This window comes from Tasmannia lanceolata, unplaced genomic scaffold, assembly GCF_043159265.1.
Source record: "Tasmannia lanceolata isolate RefF3 unplaced genomic scaffold, GAP_Taslan_0.1 ptg000013l, whole genome shotgun sequence".
Lineage (NCBI taxonomy): Eukaryota > Viridiplantae > Streptophyta > Magnoliopsida > Canellales > Winteraceae > Tasmannia > Tasmannia lanceolata.
Genome location: NW_027518690.1, coordinates 29,895,519 through 29,914,482, shown reverse-complemented (window position 1 = coordinate 29,914,482; position 18,964 = coordinate 29,895,519). Strand labels below are relative to the sequence as shown.

The 18,964-nt window shown below is 38.4% G+C and overlaps 2 protein-coding genes and 1 long non-coding RNA gene across 9 annotated transcripts in view; 2 read left to right on the top strand and 1 right to left on the bottom strand.

Annotated features, from left to right (window-relative positions):
* Positions 1-10,683, top strand: part of LOC143889999 (T-complex protein 1 subunit epsilon-like) — a 39,780-nt gene extending 29,097 nt beyond the window's left edge. For 4 of the 7 annotated variants that reach the window (XM_077394467.1, XM_077394468.1, XM_077394466.1 and 1 more), the window contains 3 exons: positions 7,110-7,276; positions 7,834-7,947; positions 10,292-10,683. In XM_077394467.1, the coding sequence (XP_077250582.1) occupies positions 7,110-7,276; positions 7,834-7,947; positions 10,292-10,462 (452 nt within the window). In that variant the 3' untranslated portion in view covers positions 10,463-10,683. Of the gene's footprint in view, positions 1-7,109; positions 7,277-7,833; positions 8,016-8,111; positions 8,881-10,291 lie in introns of those variants that run through there. The other 3 variants (XR_013255092.1, XM_077394471.1, XM_077394470.1) reach the window with 3 other exon arrangements.
* Positions 10,684-14,216: 3,533 nt separating this feature from the next.
* On the top strand, positions 14,217-15,242 carry LOC143891143 (uncharacterized). Its single transcript, XM_077395783.1, has one exon. It carries the CDS (start codon positions 14,217-14,219, stop codon positions 15,240-15,242), a length of 1,026 nt encoding a protein of 341 aa, XP_077251898.1.
* Positions 15,243-16,589: 1,347 nt separating this feature from the next.
* LOC143891396 (uncharacterized) lies at positions 16,590-17,832 on the bottom strand. The gene is made up of 4 exons (XR_013255306.1): positions 17,521-17,832; positions 17,194-17,435; positions 17,015-17,109; positions 16,590-16,916 (listed from the first exon to the last, which is right to left on the bottom strand). It is a non-coding gene; the product is annotated as an uncharacterized LOC143891396 (long non-coding RNA).
* Between the last annotated feature and the right edge of the window lie 1,132 nt (positions 17,833-18,964).

Genomic DNA, 18,964 nt, shown 5'->3' with positions numbered 1-18,964 from the left:
GTAGATCGTGATTTTGAGCACACACATATAATATTGAACTAAATTCAATTAAATGCTAAAAATTGTGCAACATAAAAAAATATCAAATAATCCTGAAAAAATCTGAGAATAGTGCACCTACCTGTGATGGAGATTTTGGGTATCCTTTGAATAGGACAAGATTTGAAGGCGGGGATATGGAGGATTTCTCTAGTAGTTTTCTTTGAGTCTTCTTCCTCTTTTTTTCTCCTTTTTTGAAAGAAGAGATCATGGGTATTTATAGGTGAGGGATGAGCCAGGTTGCCATCTTTAGGGCCTAGAGGTGTAGGGTGGAGATTGAGTGATGGAAAAAGGAAGGGGAAAGAATGGCCAAGATCGGATTTTTCTAGAATATTCTCCCTCTTCTTTGGCATCTTCCATTTAAGCCATGGCTATGTTAAAAATGGCAGGCACTTATGCGGCCAGGATCAAGTACTAAAGATTTAGGAACAATTCAAGGTCCAAGATGATGCCATTTGTCCTTGAAATCTTTGTAGATTTTGGAAGCAAATTTCAAGGTAAGGGAAATGTCCAATTTGGTTGCCTTTGTAGAGAATGGCAACGATTTGGATGGTTGCGATTAACTGCAATCTCCATGTGATCGAAAGAACGGGCGAGATCGGGTCTCCAAATATCCTAAAATCTTTGCAATGATATGGAATAAGATTGGGTGGTTGAGATCAATTTCGATCGAAAGAATGGACGAGATGATGCCTCCAAATCTCCTAGAATCTTGTAAAAGATTTTTCAAATATTTTGAATGTAAAAATCGAAAAACACGGTTTTCAGGAGATTTTGAAGTCCGATTTCGATAATTCTTTCGCCATTAAAATCGTTGATTTTTCCTCTTTCATTTAAGCCCAATGTTGCAATAGAAATATTATTTTCAGAATTTTTGACCAATGCGAGCCGTCGGTTTTTAACAGCGAATCGTTTTTCCAACCGTTGATCAAATTGACGATTCGATTGATCCAACCAACTTAATCAATTTTTGATGAATGATCCTAACCTTTGAAATATGAATTTTGACAACAATTAAAGTACTGAAAGCACTGTTGTTGATAATTTGGTTAAATTATTTCGACGGCTCTCGTTCACCCACATTGATCCGTGATTTTTCACTGGGTTTTTGCTCAATTAAGTGACTCAATGTTTAATCTGAATTTGAGATTAACCTTGATCGATCCTATTTTGACTAAATGATCCCAAATTCTTAGTAAGGAAAGACACCCAGGTTAAGATCTGCCCTTGATCTAATGATTTACGGAAATCGGGTCTCGGAATGGAATCAGGTCCCGGGCTGTGAAGTGACCCTAGCTTATTTTGTCCCGATTGATGATCCGTAAAGTCAGATCGAGATATTAATGACCTAAAACATATAAATCCATGATAGAGGGGCTCTCACATGGATTTAACACACTAAATTCACCAATCAGGGTATTTTTCAATTTTTCGGATCTAATCATCTCACCAGGTACATCTCTTTATCATTTCGGTTTTCAGAAAATTTGAGGATGCATACTTTACCAATGAAATTCCACGGATCAATATATTAGGTTATTGTTGGTTAAAGTGTAGCAAAATGAGGGTGTCTACATCGTCTTTCAGCCTATCAAATCTGATGACCTTGACACGCATAGACTGTAAGACCATAACCACAGACTTAAGGCATCGACGACTTTCTTTTCGACTCTGGCCTGATGTTTGAGGATGAATGTATATTCTTGTAGAAATTCTATCCACTTAGCGTGCCTTTGATGTAATTTCTTTTGGGAATGAAGGTATTTCAACGCTTTGTGGTCATAATACAAGACAAACTCCTTAGGTAATAAGTAATACCTCCAATGAAACAATGCCTGTATAACAGCGTACAACTCCTTATCATACGTAGAATATCGTTGTTTAGCCTCATTAAGTTTCGCGCTAAAATAGGCTACAAGGTGTCCTTCTTGACTTAATACACCTCCTATCCCTACTCCTGACGCATAACAAGAAACCTCGAAGACTTTGGAAAAGTCAGGATGAGCTAGGACAGGAGCCTCGGTCATCTTCTGTTTGATTCTATGGAAAGCACAAGTAGCTGCAGGGGTCCAACAGAACTCTCCTTTCTTCATGCATTCCGTCATGGGAGCCATAAGGGTACTGAAACCCTTAACAAACCTATGATAAAATGTGGCTAATCCATGAAAACTTCGAACCTCAGAAAGTGTCTTAGGAATCGGCCGCTCATTAATCACTCTTACTTTTTCAGGGTCAGCACAAACACCCTTTTCCGAGACAATAAAACCAAGGAATATCACCTGTGTCTGCATAAACGAGCACTTCTTGAGATTGGCAGAAAATTTGGCTTCGCGAAGTATCTCAAGAACTTGCCTAATGTGATCTAGATGTACTCCTTTTGAACGACTAAAAATCAAAATATCGTCAAAGTACACCACCACAAATTTACCCAAAAATGGACGTAAGATTTGAGTCATTACCCTCATGAATGTGCTCGGAGCGTTAGATAACCCAAAGGGCATGAGTAACCATTTGAACAAGCCGTCTAGTGTTTTAAAGGCAGTTTTCCATTCGTCACCTTGACGAATTCGTATCTGGTGGTATCCACTTCGTAAGTCAATCTTACTGTACCAACGAGACCCTGCTAAAAGATCTAACATATCCTCAAGACAGGGTATTGGAAATTTGTACTTGATAGTGATTTTATTTATGGCGCGACTGTCAATGCACATTCTCCATGACCCATCTTTCTTTGGTGTTAGCAATGCGAGTACAACACAAAGGCTAAGACTGTCTCGGATCACACCCCGCTGTAGTAATTCCTCGACCTGTTGGTGTAACTCAGCTCGCTCAAGAGGATTCATGCAGTAGTGTGGAAGGTTGGGCAATTGAGGGCCTGGGATCAGGTCAATCGCATGCTGAACATCCCTCATGGGTGGTAATTCTGCAGGAAGCTCATCAGGAATCACATCGTTAAATTCCTGTAATAATTGGTTGACCTCAGGTGGTAGGTCAACTGGTTGTTCTGATGAGAGCTGAAGAGCTCCTTCATCCACTAACGCCAACATATGGCCTGTTTCTTGACTATCTCCTTCAAATTTTTTGCGATTCAGGATATTGAGACCCTTTGGTTTGGTTGGCGTTGAAGATGAATTAAGCTTGGAACCCTTCACTTTATCCGTAGGTTTTGCAGGTTTCAACCTAATTGTTTTACCATGATGTTTAAAAACATAGTTATTTTCTCGCCCATAATGAACTACGTTCATATTATAAATCCAAGGGCGGCCAAGGAAGACGTGGGCAACATCCATGGGGAGGACATCACACCATATCTTATCTGAATAATCTCCCATTGTGATGGGGACAAGACATCACTGTGAAATGGGTAAGGATGTCTTATCAACCCAAGCGACCTTGTATTGTTGCGGATGTGGTTCAGGTTTGAGTTTCATTTTGGAAACTCCCGCTTGGGAGACTACATTCATGGAACTCCCACCGTCGATTACGATTTTACACTGTGCCTCTGCAGTCAAGATAAGTGTGAAAAATGTTAGTGCGCTGACAATCATCTTTTGCTGCAGGCACCATCAAAGTCACCATCAACGCACTACACCAACACGCATGCCATCATGTGCTCCATCAAAGTCATCTTCATTTGCCTAGTCGACAGGATCAAGCGGCTCAACTTCTTGCTCGTCATCTTCTATAGTAAGGGTGCGATGTGGACAACGTGAGGCAATGTGATCTTTTTGGTGACAGTTAAAACACTTAGGACCTTGGGGTACTTGTCGGGAATTTGAAGTTACAGGTCCTTGATGAGAAGTAGAAATTTTCGGTCCTCTACCCCGATTAGTTCTAACTACTGGACCAATGTTGTTGCTTCCTCTAGAAACATTGGTGGTGTTTCTTGAAGCAACTGGGCCTGACTGGACAACTCTACCACTCTGCTGTGATGACCACGATCTAGTCGTTTAGGTCTCTCTCATTTGGGACGTTCCACCTCTAGGGTTGGGGTACTTGAGATATTTTTCAAATGCGAGAGCCTTATGATAGGCGTCCTCCATGGTCTCAGGAGAATGGAGTTTGACTTCTAACTTAATCTCAGGTTGCAACCCATTTATGAACTTCTGGATAGTCATGGAAAGCTCGTTAGTTCCATCACATCTTAGCAAAAGCTCTTCAAACTTAGACAAGTACCGAGTGATTGTAAAGTTTGACTGCATCAAATTTAGCAATTCGTCCCGCAGTTGATGTTTATAGAAGGTCAATTTGTCCCGCAGTTGATGTTTATAGAAGGTGGGCACGTACTTATCCGTTAACCCGGTCTTCATCTCATCCCAAGTGAATTCGTATGGTTGTCCGAAACGCACTAAGTTCTTCTGAACAGTTTGCCAATGTCGTTTGGCAGACCCTACTAACTTAACCTGACAAAACTACACACGATGAAAATCATCCATTTTATACCACGCAAAGTAGGCTTCCAAGTCTGCTAACCAATTGAGGAAAGCATGGGAATCCAACTTTCCATCAAAGCTAGGAACCTCAAGTTTGACCTTTTTAGTTATATCCATATGATTAGTATGGTGACGATCTGGATCCTGTCTCTGAGGGCGAGTAGCAAAACGCCTATCTGGATACCTAGCCTAGGTAGGTGACTATAAATATTACATAACCTTTAAAAAAAAAAAACTATAAATATTACAAATGAAAGTGAATATTGAATTGTTTAAAGTCCTCACATCTCACATCTCACATCTCACATCTCAAATATAAGTCATGATATGACATTTCTTAGAGGCTTGTATAAGATGAATCATCATTCTCAATTGAATGGTACCCCTTGTCATCACCATAAATAGCTACACGAACATCATCACCAGGACCAATGTCCTAGTTTTTGTTGTCTGCAACAACATCAGTAGGTTCTTCCTCTCGTTCTCAAACTAAATCATCTGCGGTGAAATTATGCCTCTTATTGGGCCTACAATCCACTTCACAATGTTAGCCTGGTCAATGATTTTTTCCCCCATTTCCAAAACACTTTTTATGCTTGATTCGGCTCTGGGGTTGTTCGTGGTGCAAAAAATTATTTCACCCCCACCCCCACAATTTATTTTTTCTCTTTACACTCCCCTCTCTTTTGTGACTTCTTTTCCATTGCACCTCGATATAGCTACTCGGGGACTGCTAACACCTCGTTATCATCTCCTTCACCTTCTTCAATCTTTATCATACTAAATGGATTACCAACCTCAGCTGTAACAATATTTGTTCTAGATTTCTCTCTTGTATTCTTCTAAAAGTTTTGACATTCACTAATTTACTTCTGATGGGACCTTCTTAGAAACTTTTACTTTGCCTATAACACCAAAAAAGGTCCAATATGGGACCTTTTTACAAACTGTCCATATCGGACGAAACGATACAGTATTGAAAACTACGATCTTGTTTATAGATTTGTTCCTTTTATGAAAGCCCTTAAAAATTACTTTGAAAAGAATAGTCTGGATCTTCCCTCACGTAATTAAATGTTTGTTGTGGCATTAGTTTTGGAATTTTATATTATTGTAAAGTCATTGTGATATCCCATTTGCTTGTGAATGTGGTGACGAATGAGCTGCCTCACCCTTGAAAATTAATTGGTATAAATGTGGTTATTTCTGTATGCCTATTTCATCTGAAATGGTAGGGATTTTGGGATGTAATGTTTAGTTGCTAGGCATTTCAAAATTGGCATGATGTAAAATTTACATCTTTGGGTAGATGCACATTGTACTCATTTCGAACAAGTTTATTATGTGACAATTTTCTTTGCTTTCTTGCATATTTTATGTTTGATACTTTCAGGAAAAAAGGATTAGTTTTTCCCATTTTTTAAAAACTCCGAGTCATTTATGGGCTTGCCTGAGTTGACCTCCCTTTTAGTAGGCCGAGTTATCGTCTGACTCAAGCTTTTCCCTACGCAGTCAATCAAAACTCCTTTGACTCGTTTGAGTTATTGAAGACCTGATAACACCAATCATTGGCTTGCCGACTCGCTCCTTTTTACCTTGGCCTAGTTCTCATCCAAGTTCGGGTTTTTAAATGGTAGTTTTTTCCCTACATGTATGTATTATGTTTTATTTCGGAATGATTAGTAAAATTAAACATATCATCTATATCCTTTAAAGTGAACAAGGTCAATCTGGCTCATCATTTTTGTGCCCATGGTGGCTAACTGGCTACTTAATATCGAGTCTGAAAGGCATACAAGTGCCATAACCTTGATATTTCATTGACTGACAACCATATAACATCCATGTTGAATCTTAAACACTAGCGTCAACATTTTGCACTCATTGAAGTTAGCTGAGTATTAGTTAGAAAAGAAAAACAGACATTGGTTCCGGCTCCATTTCATGTTGATGAAGAAAAATGCTGTTGAGAGTCAGAAATTTCGAACTGGGAAGCGTTTAACCAGGACTATTGCACCAGCTAACACTATTTAACTTTTTTCTTTTTATTTTCCTGATGAATAAAGCAATATTCATCTTCATTTAGGTACCTTTTTCTGCCAGTGGGCTCCGAATGCAAGATTATGACATATTGGCATCAACTGACAAGTCTTATTATTAAAAAAAAATGTCTACTAGCACAATTTTCATCTCCATCATGGTAAGATAATTGTTTTGTTACGCCTAGGAAGCAAAAGCCTAGTCCTAAAATTTTTGACCTAGAGAGTTTGTATCCTACTGCATGATATTGCAGTAGTTTTGCCAGTTGCTATTTTGGGTTGTTTTGAGGACTTGATGAAATATTATGTTTCATCCAGGTACCAAAGTATTGGGCCTCAATTTTCTATCTTGCAATAGAGGTTTATATGTGTTTGGCGCAGAATGCTTGCGTAACCACTTCTTGGTTGCTGTTACCTGTGCATGAACATTTATATATGTTCTTTTGCAACCAGTTTTACAACATTTATATATGAGCTTGTGCAATCATTTTTGGGTTACTGTTAATGACTAGGATAGAAGTATCCTGCTAAGCAAGCAAGTTCTGTTAGTGGAAGGCACAGATGATTGATACATTGCTTTTGTCTTTTAATATTTTAGGCAACAACATGATGATCGAGGAAACGAAGCGCAGCATCCATGATGCCCTGTGTGTCGCCAGAAATATGATTCGTAACAATTCTATTGTGTATGGTGGTGGGTCCGCTGAAATCTCCTGCTCAATCGCTGTGGAGGCGGCTGCTGATAAATACCCAGGAGTCGAGCAGGTACAAAACTAGGTTCTACCTTTTTATTTCTCTACTGACAGAGTAAGACATCTTTAAACCTATGTCAAAAATATCTCCGATATTTTCAAAATTCATGTTTTTATCGCAACATTTTGATAAAACGACAACATCCTGAAATAATCCCGAGATTTTAAAAGTAAGACAAAGTAAGACATCTTTAAACCTATGTCAAAAATATCTCCGATATTTTCAAAATATCGCGTTTTTATCGCAACATTTTGATAAAACAACAAAATCCTGAAATAATCTCGAGATTTTAAAAGTACAAGGATATTTTCTTTTTTTTATCATAAATATCGCGATAATATCATGATATTATCCCTATATTTTTACTATATTTTTATTTAATATTTTTTCTTAAATTGTTTATATTTATATATTTTTTATATAATTTTATTTTTATCGTTTCTTTCCAGATTTAAATCTGGAAAAAAATAATTTTTTTTAATATACCCCGAGATTTTCCCTTGCCGAGAAATTCTCGAGAACGATATTTGTGACATAGCTTTAAACCTTCTTGCATTCTCTGTTCACAGTATGCTATCAGGTCCTTTGCAGATGCTTTGGATTCCATCCCCATGGCGCTTGCAGAGAATAGTGGCCTCCAGCCGATTGACACACTTACTGCGGTCAAGTCTCAGCAAATCAAGATATGTTGTTATGTTAGGCTGATCTGTTCTTTTATTCAATTTTTGCCCAAGTCTCAGCAAATCAAGTTGTAAGCCCAATGGTTCCCACCTTGGCATTCCCATCTTCTTTTGATGATTCCAATACACAAGTGATTTTATATCACTAATGTGTTTGTATGTCTAAGTTGTAGATCATGATTGTATTAAGACAAGATTGCTTGGATTAAGGCCAAAAAGCTCTCATTGGACCGCATTAGGAAGGCCAAAGACATCGGAGATCCAAGACGCATGAAGACTTGAAGCATCGCAATTGAAGATCGAAGTCGTTTTAGAATGTAAAGATCCAATCCTAGTTTAGATTTTAAGAGGCATAAATAAGTATCCACACACCCTAAATGCTTAAGTGGTTGTCCTTGTGGTGTTTCAACAATTTGGAACCCTCATAACAATCCTACTTGGTGAAGATTTGGAAGCCCAAAACAAATAAGAAACAAGAATTAAAAATCTGCTGGAAATAGGCTTCTCGGAACTCCGAGAGAATTCTTCGGAGCTCCGAGATTTGGTCCAGTAACATTTTCTTATCTTCTGTTTCATTTCCCGGAACTCCGAGAGAAATTCTCAGAACTCCGAGAAAATCTCTCGGAACTTCGAGACCACTAGTTCGGGAACAAAATTATAGCCGTTGGGTTTTTTGCCAGAATTACCACTATGCCTCCAAACGGTCATATTTTGGGTTTTCTATATATATGGGTATTCTAAACTTCCCAACTATCAATCCTAATACTCTAAAAACCTATTGGAATATCCTAAGAGTGTATTAAGCTTGTTTATGCCTCTCATCCTCTAGAATTAGGATTTTGATCATAGGCTCAAATTTGTACATCTTCTTCAAACTTTGTAAACCCTTGTGAGGGATTTTTTGTTTCTTTCTTTCTTTATCAAGACGATTATATTTGGGTGAGTGTTCGGAGAAGCGGAGCCCACTCTTCGTGGTGAGGATTGCCACCAAGGTTAAAGGCAATTGGAATTGTAATCGGCATCGATCTTCGCCGAAGTTAAGAAGATCAAATAGTGAAGCCATCAACGGGTTTGGTTGGTGGAGTGGAGTAGGCCTCACATTGGAGGACCGAACCACTTTAAATCTCGGGTGCACTCTCTCTTATCTCTTACTTTTCTTTTATTGCACTTAGGATTTAACTTGTGTGCTTAATTTTCATTTTTGATCTCTTAATCTTCAAATTGGGTTAGAGTTTTCAAAAGATTAAAACTTGTTAGAAACCTAATTTTACCTCCTCATAAGTTGTCAATAGAATAGTACTCGGGCCTACCCTTGGAATTTCACAAGCCATGTTGTTATGTTAGGTTATTATGTTCTTTTATTCAATTTTTGCTAAACATTTCAAAATGGAACTGGTATCTGCACTCCCTTGTTTAGAGAATGATGCTGCGTATTTTAACCACTTCTCTGAGTGGGTGTTGAGTGGGAATCATAATGTGCTTTAAAAGCTTTGCCTATTTTACCCACTTCTCTGATTGGCTGTTGAGAGAAAGTTGGGAATCATTTCATACTTTCTCTCATGAAATCAAATCACTTCTTTTGGAGTTGGAGAAATATATAAGTTGAAGGTGCCTTCTATTGAGTGACTGCGGAAAAGTTTGTGGGTAAGTAGTATCCATCTGGTAATTTGTTAAGATCGGTGCTATCAAGATTAATGAGATTAAGGTTGTAAAAAGAATCGATGGTACATAGAGACGAGTTTGGGGCCTCAAAGAAATGTTACTAATGGCATGGGGAACAAAAATGTAGAATGTTATTGTGTTTGGATCTTTTATGTTGATCTTACCATTTTCGGGTTCTGGTTATGGCCAATCTAGTTTTTTGATATCTTGTATTGCAGGATGGGACTCATGGTCCCTAATGCTATTCTAATATTAATGAAATATGTCAATTAAAAAAAAAAAGTATTTCATGCCATTGTATATGGATTCTTCTGAATGGGCGGCGTACCTTTATCAGACGTGTTGGATTCCAATACTTCAGTACTGCGACACTTCTAATGCCCTTTCTCTGTTTTTTATGAGTACTACTAGAACAACTTTACAATTACCACATGCTTTAAGTTTTGTCCATCCTGATAGTAAGTTGTTTATATGGAAATATAACTATATTATTATGTTAAAGAATTAAATTTTGAGAATTGATTTACATTGTTTAGCATATCTGCAAATCTTTCTTTTTGAGGTTTGTTGGATCCGACACTCGATACCTGTGTTGGATTCGGGCACTCGTACCCGTATTGAAGCGACATAGATTTCATGTGATAAAACACATGAACTGTTTTTAAACATTCATTGGTGTCTGCAGGAGAACAACCCGTATTGTGGGATTGATTGCAATGATGTTGGTACGAATGACATGCGCGAGCAAAATGTATTCGAGACCCTGATTGGAAAACAGCAGCAGATCCTTCTAGCAACGCAGGTTGTCAAGATGATACTGAAAATTGACGACATAATCTGCCCTTCTGATTATTGATTTGCCCAGATATTGTTCTTGATCTCCAAAAATTGTCTCAGAATCATGAGTTATGTTCATATATAGCTGCATACTTTGTCAGCTGAGTAAACCTGTTGCTTGTTGCGAAAATAGCAAAGTAAACTACCTTGTGATTTTGTAGTTGTTATTGTATTAAGTTGTAACAGAAGTGTTGACCTTTTTCAGCTCTTTCAATACACGTTTCAAGGGATTTTTATGGAGTTGTCTTGGGTATTTTAGCAAAAGGAATGAGTTATCCTTGCAATGTTCTAAATAATGCTTCTTACAGTAAAACTATTGAGTCCACAGTTTTAACATCTTTTTTCATGACAAGATTTGCTTTGTCGGCGGATGCAAGACGATCCAAATCAGAGATATTATACATTTTAAAATCTCTTTCTCAACGCCCTACTTGCTATATGTACATATATACACATATTGGGGATATTTTGTATAGGGAAATGTTATCAGCAGTCAGCACTACTGTATTATGATGAGGGCACTCCTCACTTTATTAAAAGTACGGTATGGACCGCAGCACCATAGGATGATCCAAACCGTCTATTAGATGGACCACAGCCTAAATAGGTTGTGCCCCAGAAATCATTTCCATAGGGTGAACCTAACCCTCCGATCTGAATGCTAGAGGGTTGATCCTCACCCTCTATAGATCGGAGGGGTAGGATCAACCAATGAAAATAATTTTTAGGGCACAACTTATTTAGGCTGTGGCCCATCTAATGGACGGTTTGGATCATCCTATGGTCCGAGCCATACCATACTTTGAATAAAGTCAGGAGTGCCCTCATCAAAATACCGTAGTGCTGATAACATTTCCCTTTGTATATCGATTATAATCTAGGAACTGATCTCATTCTCGAATTCCTCATCGTTAGCTGTTTGGTTTCACATGGAAAGCGGGCATCAAGATTCCACACTGCTTATCTAGTCAAGGTTTTAAATTTCGGGTTTCGGTTAACTCCGAAATCGAAATTGGATAAACTCGAAACGGTATAAAATTTCGACAGAAATTTCGATTCTCTGGAAAATCTCCCAAAAATCTGGATTTTAAGCAAGCTTTAATTAATATTTATATTTCCGTAATTTCGTTCGAGATCTTGTCCGAGATAAAATATTATTTGATTTGATTTCTTTCGATTTCAGTGAGGGACGAAACGCATTCTGAAACTGAAATTTGAAACCTTGTCCACAGTTTAATGACTAAATTTCACTCCAGCTCATTGTTTGATGAATTGGGCCCCTTGTACCCCCATTGGCTGCAAGGGGGCGCCCTTTCCCCCCATTTCTACAAGCGTACCCTTCAGTTTAGAATACCGAAGGTATTAATGATTACAGTTTACTAGTTATGTATAGTACTAGCATTCCTGGCCCATTCTATGCATGCGTAAAAAAATTGTTGGCCCTGCCCAGTCAAAACATTAGGTGTAAAATTGTGGGCCCTACTCTAGGAATGGGTGGAGAATCATATATTCTCTCCTTTTTCTTATTTCTTACTTATGTTATCGCATCATGAGTGTTGTAACTTGTAACCGGCTGAAGAACTAATTTAAAATGGTTAAAACAACAAAGTGAGTGGTGACATTATCCAAATGGAAAAATTGTCAACTGGTGACAGAAAAATACGAAAATAGTAAATGGGTGACACCCTTTTGAAAGTTGGTGAACGGAGGTCGAAACACCTTTTTCTGACATGGCCTTTTACCCAAATACCCCTCATGGCAAAAAAAACACGTTATACTAGATTTTTCTCTCTCTTACTTTTCACCTACCAAAGTATACCGCCTACCTCTTGTAAATTTCTCCATTAACGCCTGAAACCCACGAAGTGTAAGTGAAGGTTAGTAGCTTATCTACTCTCTTAGGATTAGTGCTTCCATTAATGCGTTTGAACCCTGTCTTTAGTGTGTGATAATAACCATGTCTATATTGTGTGTGATAACCCTATCTTTATTGTGATTGATAACCCTATCTTATAACCCTTTTAAAATGGTGACTTAGGTACCCTACTAATAAAGTTGGTATTAGTGTTTGATGACCCGAATATAGATGGTTTATGTAAACCCTTTTGTACATGAATCACAATTTTTTGCACTTGATAATCCCTTATTTGCTGTTGATAAGTCCCATATATTTACCTGATAAACTTGTTTTGACACTTGATACACCTCGGAGAGGCTTGGTAACCCCCTTGGAGAGTGTTGAAAAGCCCTTGTACATTGTTGGTAACTCCCCTTCTATGTACTTGGTAATCCCTTTAGAAACTTGAAAACCCCCTTGTGTAGAGAGTTGAAAACCCCTAATTTGCAACTTGATTACCCTTTACAGAAGCCTCCGTACGGACTTGAATCCCCCATTAGGTAGCTGATAATCTCTTAGAACACCTTGTGGACTGACTTTCAAACCCCCATTGAGGTAGTAAAACCCCATTTAGAGTCCATTATGAACTTGGTAACCCATTGTGTACACTTGAATACCCATCAAGAAGATATGAAGATCCCCTTTTAGTAACAACTCTGTTTAGAACCCCTATTTAGAATTTTATAAAAATGTCCGAAACAATGGTTTCTCTTCTTTTACACTATGATGGAGATTTGAAGGATGATGTTTCTTGGGAATACGTCGGAGGGAAGAAGACATTGTTATCTGTCAGCCGCAGAATCAATTTCGACGAATTTGAAGCTGCAATCCGAAGATGGATTGGTGTTATAGAAAGGCAGGTTTTACTATCAATAAAATGTCGATATGTTGTGGATCCATATATAGTCACTTTAATCGACGTCGATGATGATGATGTCCTCCAAACAATGTTAATGATGTTTGACAGATACATGTTCAATTCTGTGATGATATACATAACTAAGAGCATAAATGACAAATGTATTAATTCCTTGAATTCGTCAATGCTTCCCCCAAACAAACTCTGCACTAGGAGACCCTCTCTTAATCGTAGCATTCCTTCTACTTCGATTCCGTCCCAAAAACGTCTTCGTTTTGAAGTGGACTTGCAAAAAGACTACGAAAGTGAATTTGATGGGAGATATGTTAGTGAAGAGATCAGAGGTGCTCCAGCAGAACCTGTCATAAGGTATTGTAGTTATTTGACAATGTTTGAATACTTCCATATTTCAATTTATAATTCATATGGATCCAACTTGATTATATATTGCCGAACTATGCAGGTCTGAAATTGACTTAAATAAAACATTGTCAAGTGATTTGTATGGCAACCATGTTTGTGGAGGTATTGATGACTTCCAAAATGTGGGAGATCTTGAAGTGGACTTCAGTAATGTTTTTGAAGACGGTTTCTGTGTGAGGGGTTTAGATTTAGAAGAAGAAAGAAATGATGATGATAATGACGATGGTAGTGATGATGATGATGATGAGGAGGAGGAGGAGGAGGATGATGATGATGATGATGACGATTATGGAAATATCGGTGTTAGTCCATGCGCTCAGCCTTTCAGTGCGGATTCTCCTATCAGAGAGGGATCTCAACCGGTTCCGACTAACAGTAGTCGGCCAATGAAAGCAGATGAGATGTTTGTTGGGGCCCATGATGTAGATACTAATAATCTTCAGTTTGAGCAGTTAACGGTTGGGGCAATATTTTCTATATGCAACACTTCAAAAAGGTTGTCAAAGAGTACGCTATTCGGCAGAGGTTTATGTTCGTGAGGTCAAAGTCAACACCGAAGAAGTATGCCGTTCGATGCAAGGTAGATGGTTGGAAATGGCGTATAACGCGATGAACATCATACTTGAGATTAAGTGTGAGAATGTGGAGGACTCTTATCGAATATTGCCTGCACTTACAGTTCAGATGATGAGAAGAAATCCCAGCAGCTATATGTGTGTTTTCAGAGCCAGAGATTTACGACCTAGGGGAGATGATAGATTTGTTCGCTTATTTTGGACATTTGGTCCTAGCATACGGTCTTTTCATCGAACACTCAGGCTTATAATTTTGGTTGATGGGACACATCTGCGAGGGAAGTATCTAGGAATCTTATTGATTGCAATCGGGGTCGATGGTAACAACGGTTTATATCCATTAGCATTTGGGGTTGTTAAGACGGAGAACGAAAATAGTTGGAGGTGGTTTTTTATGTTGCTGAGGCAGTACGTATTGGCAGCGGAGATGAACATATTCACCATATGCTCCGATCGACATAAGGGGTTGTTGCAGGCAGTGCCTAATATATTTCCCAATTCTCATCATAGTTATTGGATGCGTCACCTCGCCGTCAATTTGCGATCCGAGTTCAAAGATGTTCTACTTGAGAGATTGTTTTGGAAAGCCGCACGGACTTTGAGAGAGAGTGTGTTCAGAGAAACAATGGAGAAGATTAAGGTGAGGAATGAACGTGCACACAAGTGGATAAGTGACATTGCGAACGAACACTGGGCTAGTTTTTATTTTAAGAGGAATAGGTATGATGTATTGACTTCAAATAGATCGGAGTGTTTCAATGTTGTCCTGAAGGATGCAAGAAGATTGCCGATTGCATCATTGGTAGAGCACAGTAGACATCAGACTACAGACTTCATTCAAAAGCGTCAGAAATTGGGTCATAGTTGGCAAACAAAGTTGACTCATTACACAGAAGAACGTATAACATTAGCGAGGGAAGAGAGCCGCCAGTATACAGCTTATCGAGTTGGGGTTCATGAATATGAAGTACGGTCCCTTGAACATACAAACTTCTCAGATATTGTGATGACTTCTTTTTTGTTATTTTGTAAAGAATGGTTGTAATTGGAACATCAATACATAAACAATTTTTTTGGATATAGATATGCTATTTGTTCTCTATTTAGTTGTCGCTCTCCTACATCTAAACCATGAAAAAGGGACTTATCAACAGTCAGAATTGGATTACCGGCACAAACAATAGGATTATCAACCAATTCCCTAGGTTGTCAACCAAAATCTAGGTTATCGACTCCCCCAAAATAGGTCATCAACCAATCGGAAGTGAGGTTATCAACACTCAAAATTGGATCATCAACCCATTCCCTTGGTTGATAAAGCTACTGGAATTCAAAATCCAGGTTATCGACTCCCTCAAAACGAGGTTACCAACATTCGAAAGTAGGTGATCGACCGAAAAATTAAGGTTACCAACCTCCCATTTTTTGGGTCATTGACCTTGGAATGTGGGTTACCAACCCAGAAAAAGGGTCACCAACCATTTTTCCGTCCGAGGAGTGAAGCTGCTGGACTTGAAAATTAAGGTTACCAACCTCCCATTTTTTGGGTCATTGACCTTGGAATGTGGGTTATCAACCCAGAAAAAGGGTCACCAACCATTTTTCCGTCCGATGAGTGAAGCTGCTGGACTTGAAAATTAAGGTTACCAACCTCCCATTTTTTGGGTCATTGACCTTGGAATGTGGGTTATCAACCCAGAAAAAGGGTCACCAACCATTTTTTCAGCCGAGTAAAGCTGCTGGAATTGGAACTTAAGGTTACCAACCTCCCTTTTTTTGGGTTATTAACCTTCGAATGTGGGTTATCAACCCAGAAAGAGGGTCACCAACCATTTTTCCAGCCGAGTAAAGCTGCTGGAATTGGAACTTAAGGTTACCAACCTCCCTTTTTTTGGGTTATTAACCTTCGAATGTGGGTTATCAACCCAGAAAGAGGGTCACCAACCATTTTTCCAGCCGAGTAAAGCTGCTGGAATTGGAACTTAAGGTTACCAACCTCCATTTTTTTGGGTTATTAACCTTCGAATATGGGTTATCAACCCAGAAAGAGGGTCACCAACCATTTGTCCAGCCGAGTAAAGTTGCTGGAATTGGAACTTAAGGTTACCAACCTCCCTTTTTTTGGGTTATTAACCTTCGAATGTGGGTTATCAGCCCAGAAACACACATGTCTAAAACCTGTTTAAATTTACAAGTTCCAATATTCAAATTGAAACACAAACACAAATACACTTCCATAAAACCTGCTTACATTTACAACTTCTCCACATTCATAAACAAGTTCACAATTCCATAAAACCTGCTTACATTTACAACTTCTCCACATTCATAAACAAGTTCACAGTTTCATAAAACCTGTTTCACCAACCAAGTTCTCCACTCATTCACAAACACAAACACACTTCCATTAAACCTATTTCAATTTACAAGTTCTCCACCCATTCACAAACAAAAACACAGACCATAACAACTTCCCTTGCCATTTAACAAATCCCCTGCCAATCTCCATTAAAAAATAAAGTTTGATCATCAGAAAAAATAAACATCCATCAACATTAGAAGGTGTTCCTATATAAGTGTGCAGTCCCCAAACTCTCCTCGTAAAAATCTCTCACAGAGTTGTAGCCGAAATTCATGAATGTCTGTCGGCCCAAAGTTCAGTGGTTGACCATGGTAGAGATGCTCAATCACTTTTAGGACAAAAGCGCCGCAATCAACCCTGTATAAAAGCATGCATTGAATGGAGTTACTTTTAAGCTAACTACGAATGAGATAGGAATACTAACAAAAAATCGAAAGTTTTAAGTTTGAACCCACCCATTGTTCTGCTTTCGGAAGCCATCCATCTGTGAATATGGAAAGTCATCGATGTTGCAACCCCGGCCCTTCAAATATTCCTTCATTAATGCTACCTGAATTTAAGACAACGAAGGAATATTGAGTGTTATACATATGGAAGTAACTTTAAATGTTACGGAAGATGTTAATTTACTTACAGTGGGAGATGCTCGCTCCTGAAATGAGTCCCCTTCCATGAGTTGAACTCGACCATCTTTTTATTCACCATATCAACAAGCACAAGAGCCCAATGAAAGTCTTGACAGCATGGGATTAAAAGCATCCCAATATCTTCTGACGGGATATGGTCAAGTGTACGATGCAACAGCTCGTTCGCCAACCGATCAGAGTCCAACTTATTTTTGTCATCCATTGAATCACGCCCTGAAGTCTTATATCCCTGTACAATGAAATGAATTTTGTGGGAACACTAAATCATGGATAAGTTGTAAAGTAACATGTATAGCTACAAAAAAGCCTCTTACATGTACTGACGAAGGAATATATACAATCCGTCCAATCAAGGCATTGCTGGAGGCGCACAAATACTTCCCATATACATCCAACACCTACAACTACATCAAGTGTCAAAACAAGTTTATCAGGTAAATATATGGGACTTACCAACAGCAAATAAGGGATTATCAAGTGCAAAAAATTGTGATTCATGTACAAAAGGGTTTACATAAACCATCTATATTCGGGTCATCAAACACTAATACCAACTTTATTAGTAGGGTACCAACTCTATAAGAACAGTTTCAGAGATAATAGAAGCAGAAGCCCTAAGTCACCATTTTAAAAGGGTTATAAGATAGGGTTATCAATCACAATAAAGATAGGGTTATCACACACAATACAGACATGGTTATTATCACACACTAAAGACAGGGTTCAAACGCATTAATGGAAGCACTAATCCTAAGAGAGTAGATAAGCTACTAACCTTCACTTACACTTCGTGGGTTTCAGGCGTTAATGGAGAAATTTGCAAGAGGTAGGCGGTAAACTTTGGTAGGTGAAAAGTAAGAGAGAGAAAAATCTAGTATAACGTGTTCTTTTTGCCATGAGGGGTATTTGGGTAAAAGGCCATGTCAGAAAAAAGGTATTTCGACCTCCGTTCACCAACTTTCAAAAGGGTGTCACCCATTCACTATTTTCATATTTTTCTGTCACCAGTTGACATTTTTTCCTATCCAAATATGGTCGTACAGGTACCAGCCCCCTAGAAAAACTGTCCTATATTATTGCAGAAATTTCTTCCGCATTCAACGGAGTGGAATTGTTCAGTTTATGCTGTTGACTTTACAGAGTTTTATATGATATGTGGCAGTAAAATCCTGTATTCTTCCCAAAAGTACAGTGGGCCCACCTCAAGGAATATCATACCGTTCATTGTTAGCCCACAAAGTAAACAGGCGGTACCCAATAAATCATCTCCATAGGGTGATCCTAATCCTCGGGTCTACAGAGGTTTCTAATTCTATAATGTGCAGTCCTATAGATCGGAGGGTTAGGTTCATCCTATGGAGATGATTTCTTAGGTTCCACCTATTTAGGCTGTGACCCAACAAATCCTAACAAATGAAACGGTTTGAATCATCCTATGAAGTGGGTCCCACAATACTTGTTGAAAAATACTGGACTTTAGGGCCACACACCATAAAATATGATTTTACAACATGTTGTGAAACAACTAATATTACACCCAAATTGCACGCTCAATCCAATCATAGCAAAAAATCGGTAACTTTGTTAGTTACTTTTGATGAGATCTGTGAGAAACCAGTTCAAATGGAAAATGAAGAAAATTCTTTTTAACACTCCATGGTTGAATTTTCATGTTTTGCATATGAAAATAACTTAAATTAGACCTATTAATGAAAGAGTATCTGTTTTTTGACCTTTTCATGTCTACTTGACTCTTTT

Coding starts and splice junctions, on each gene's coding strand:
- LOC143891143 (XM_077395783.1), top strand. CDS start 14,217: ATGGCGTATAACGCGATGAACATCATACTTGAGATTAAGTGTGAGAAT.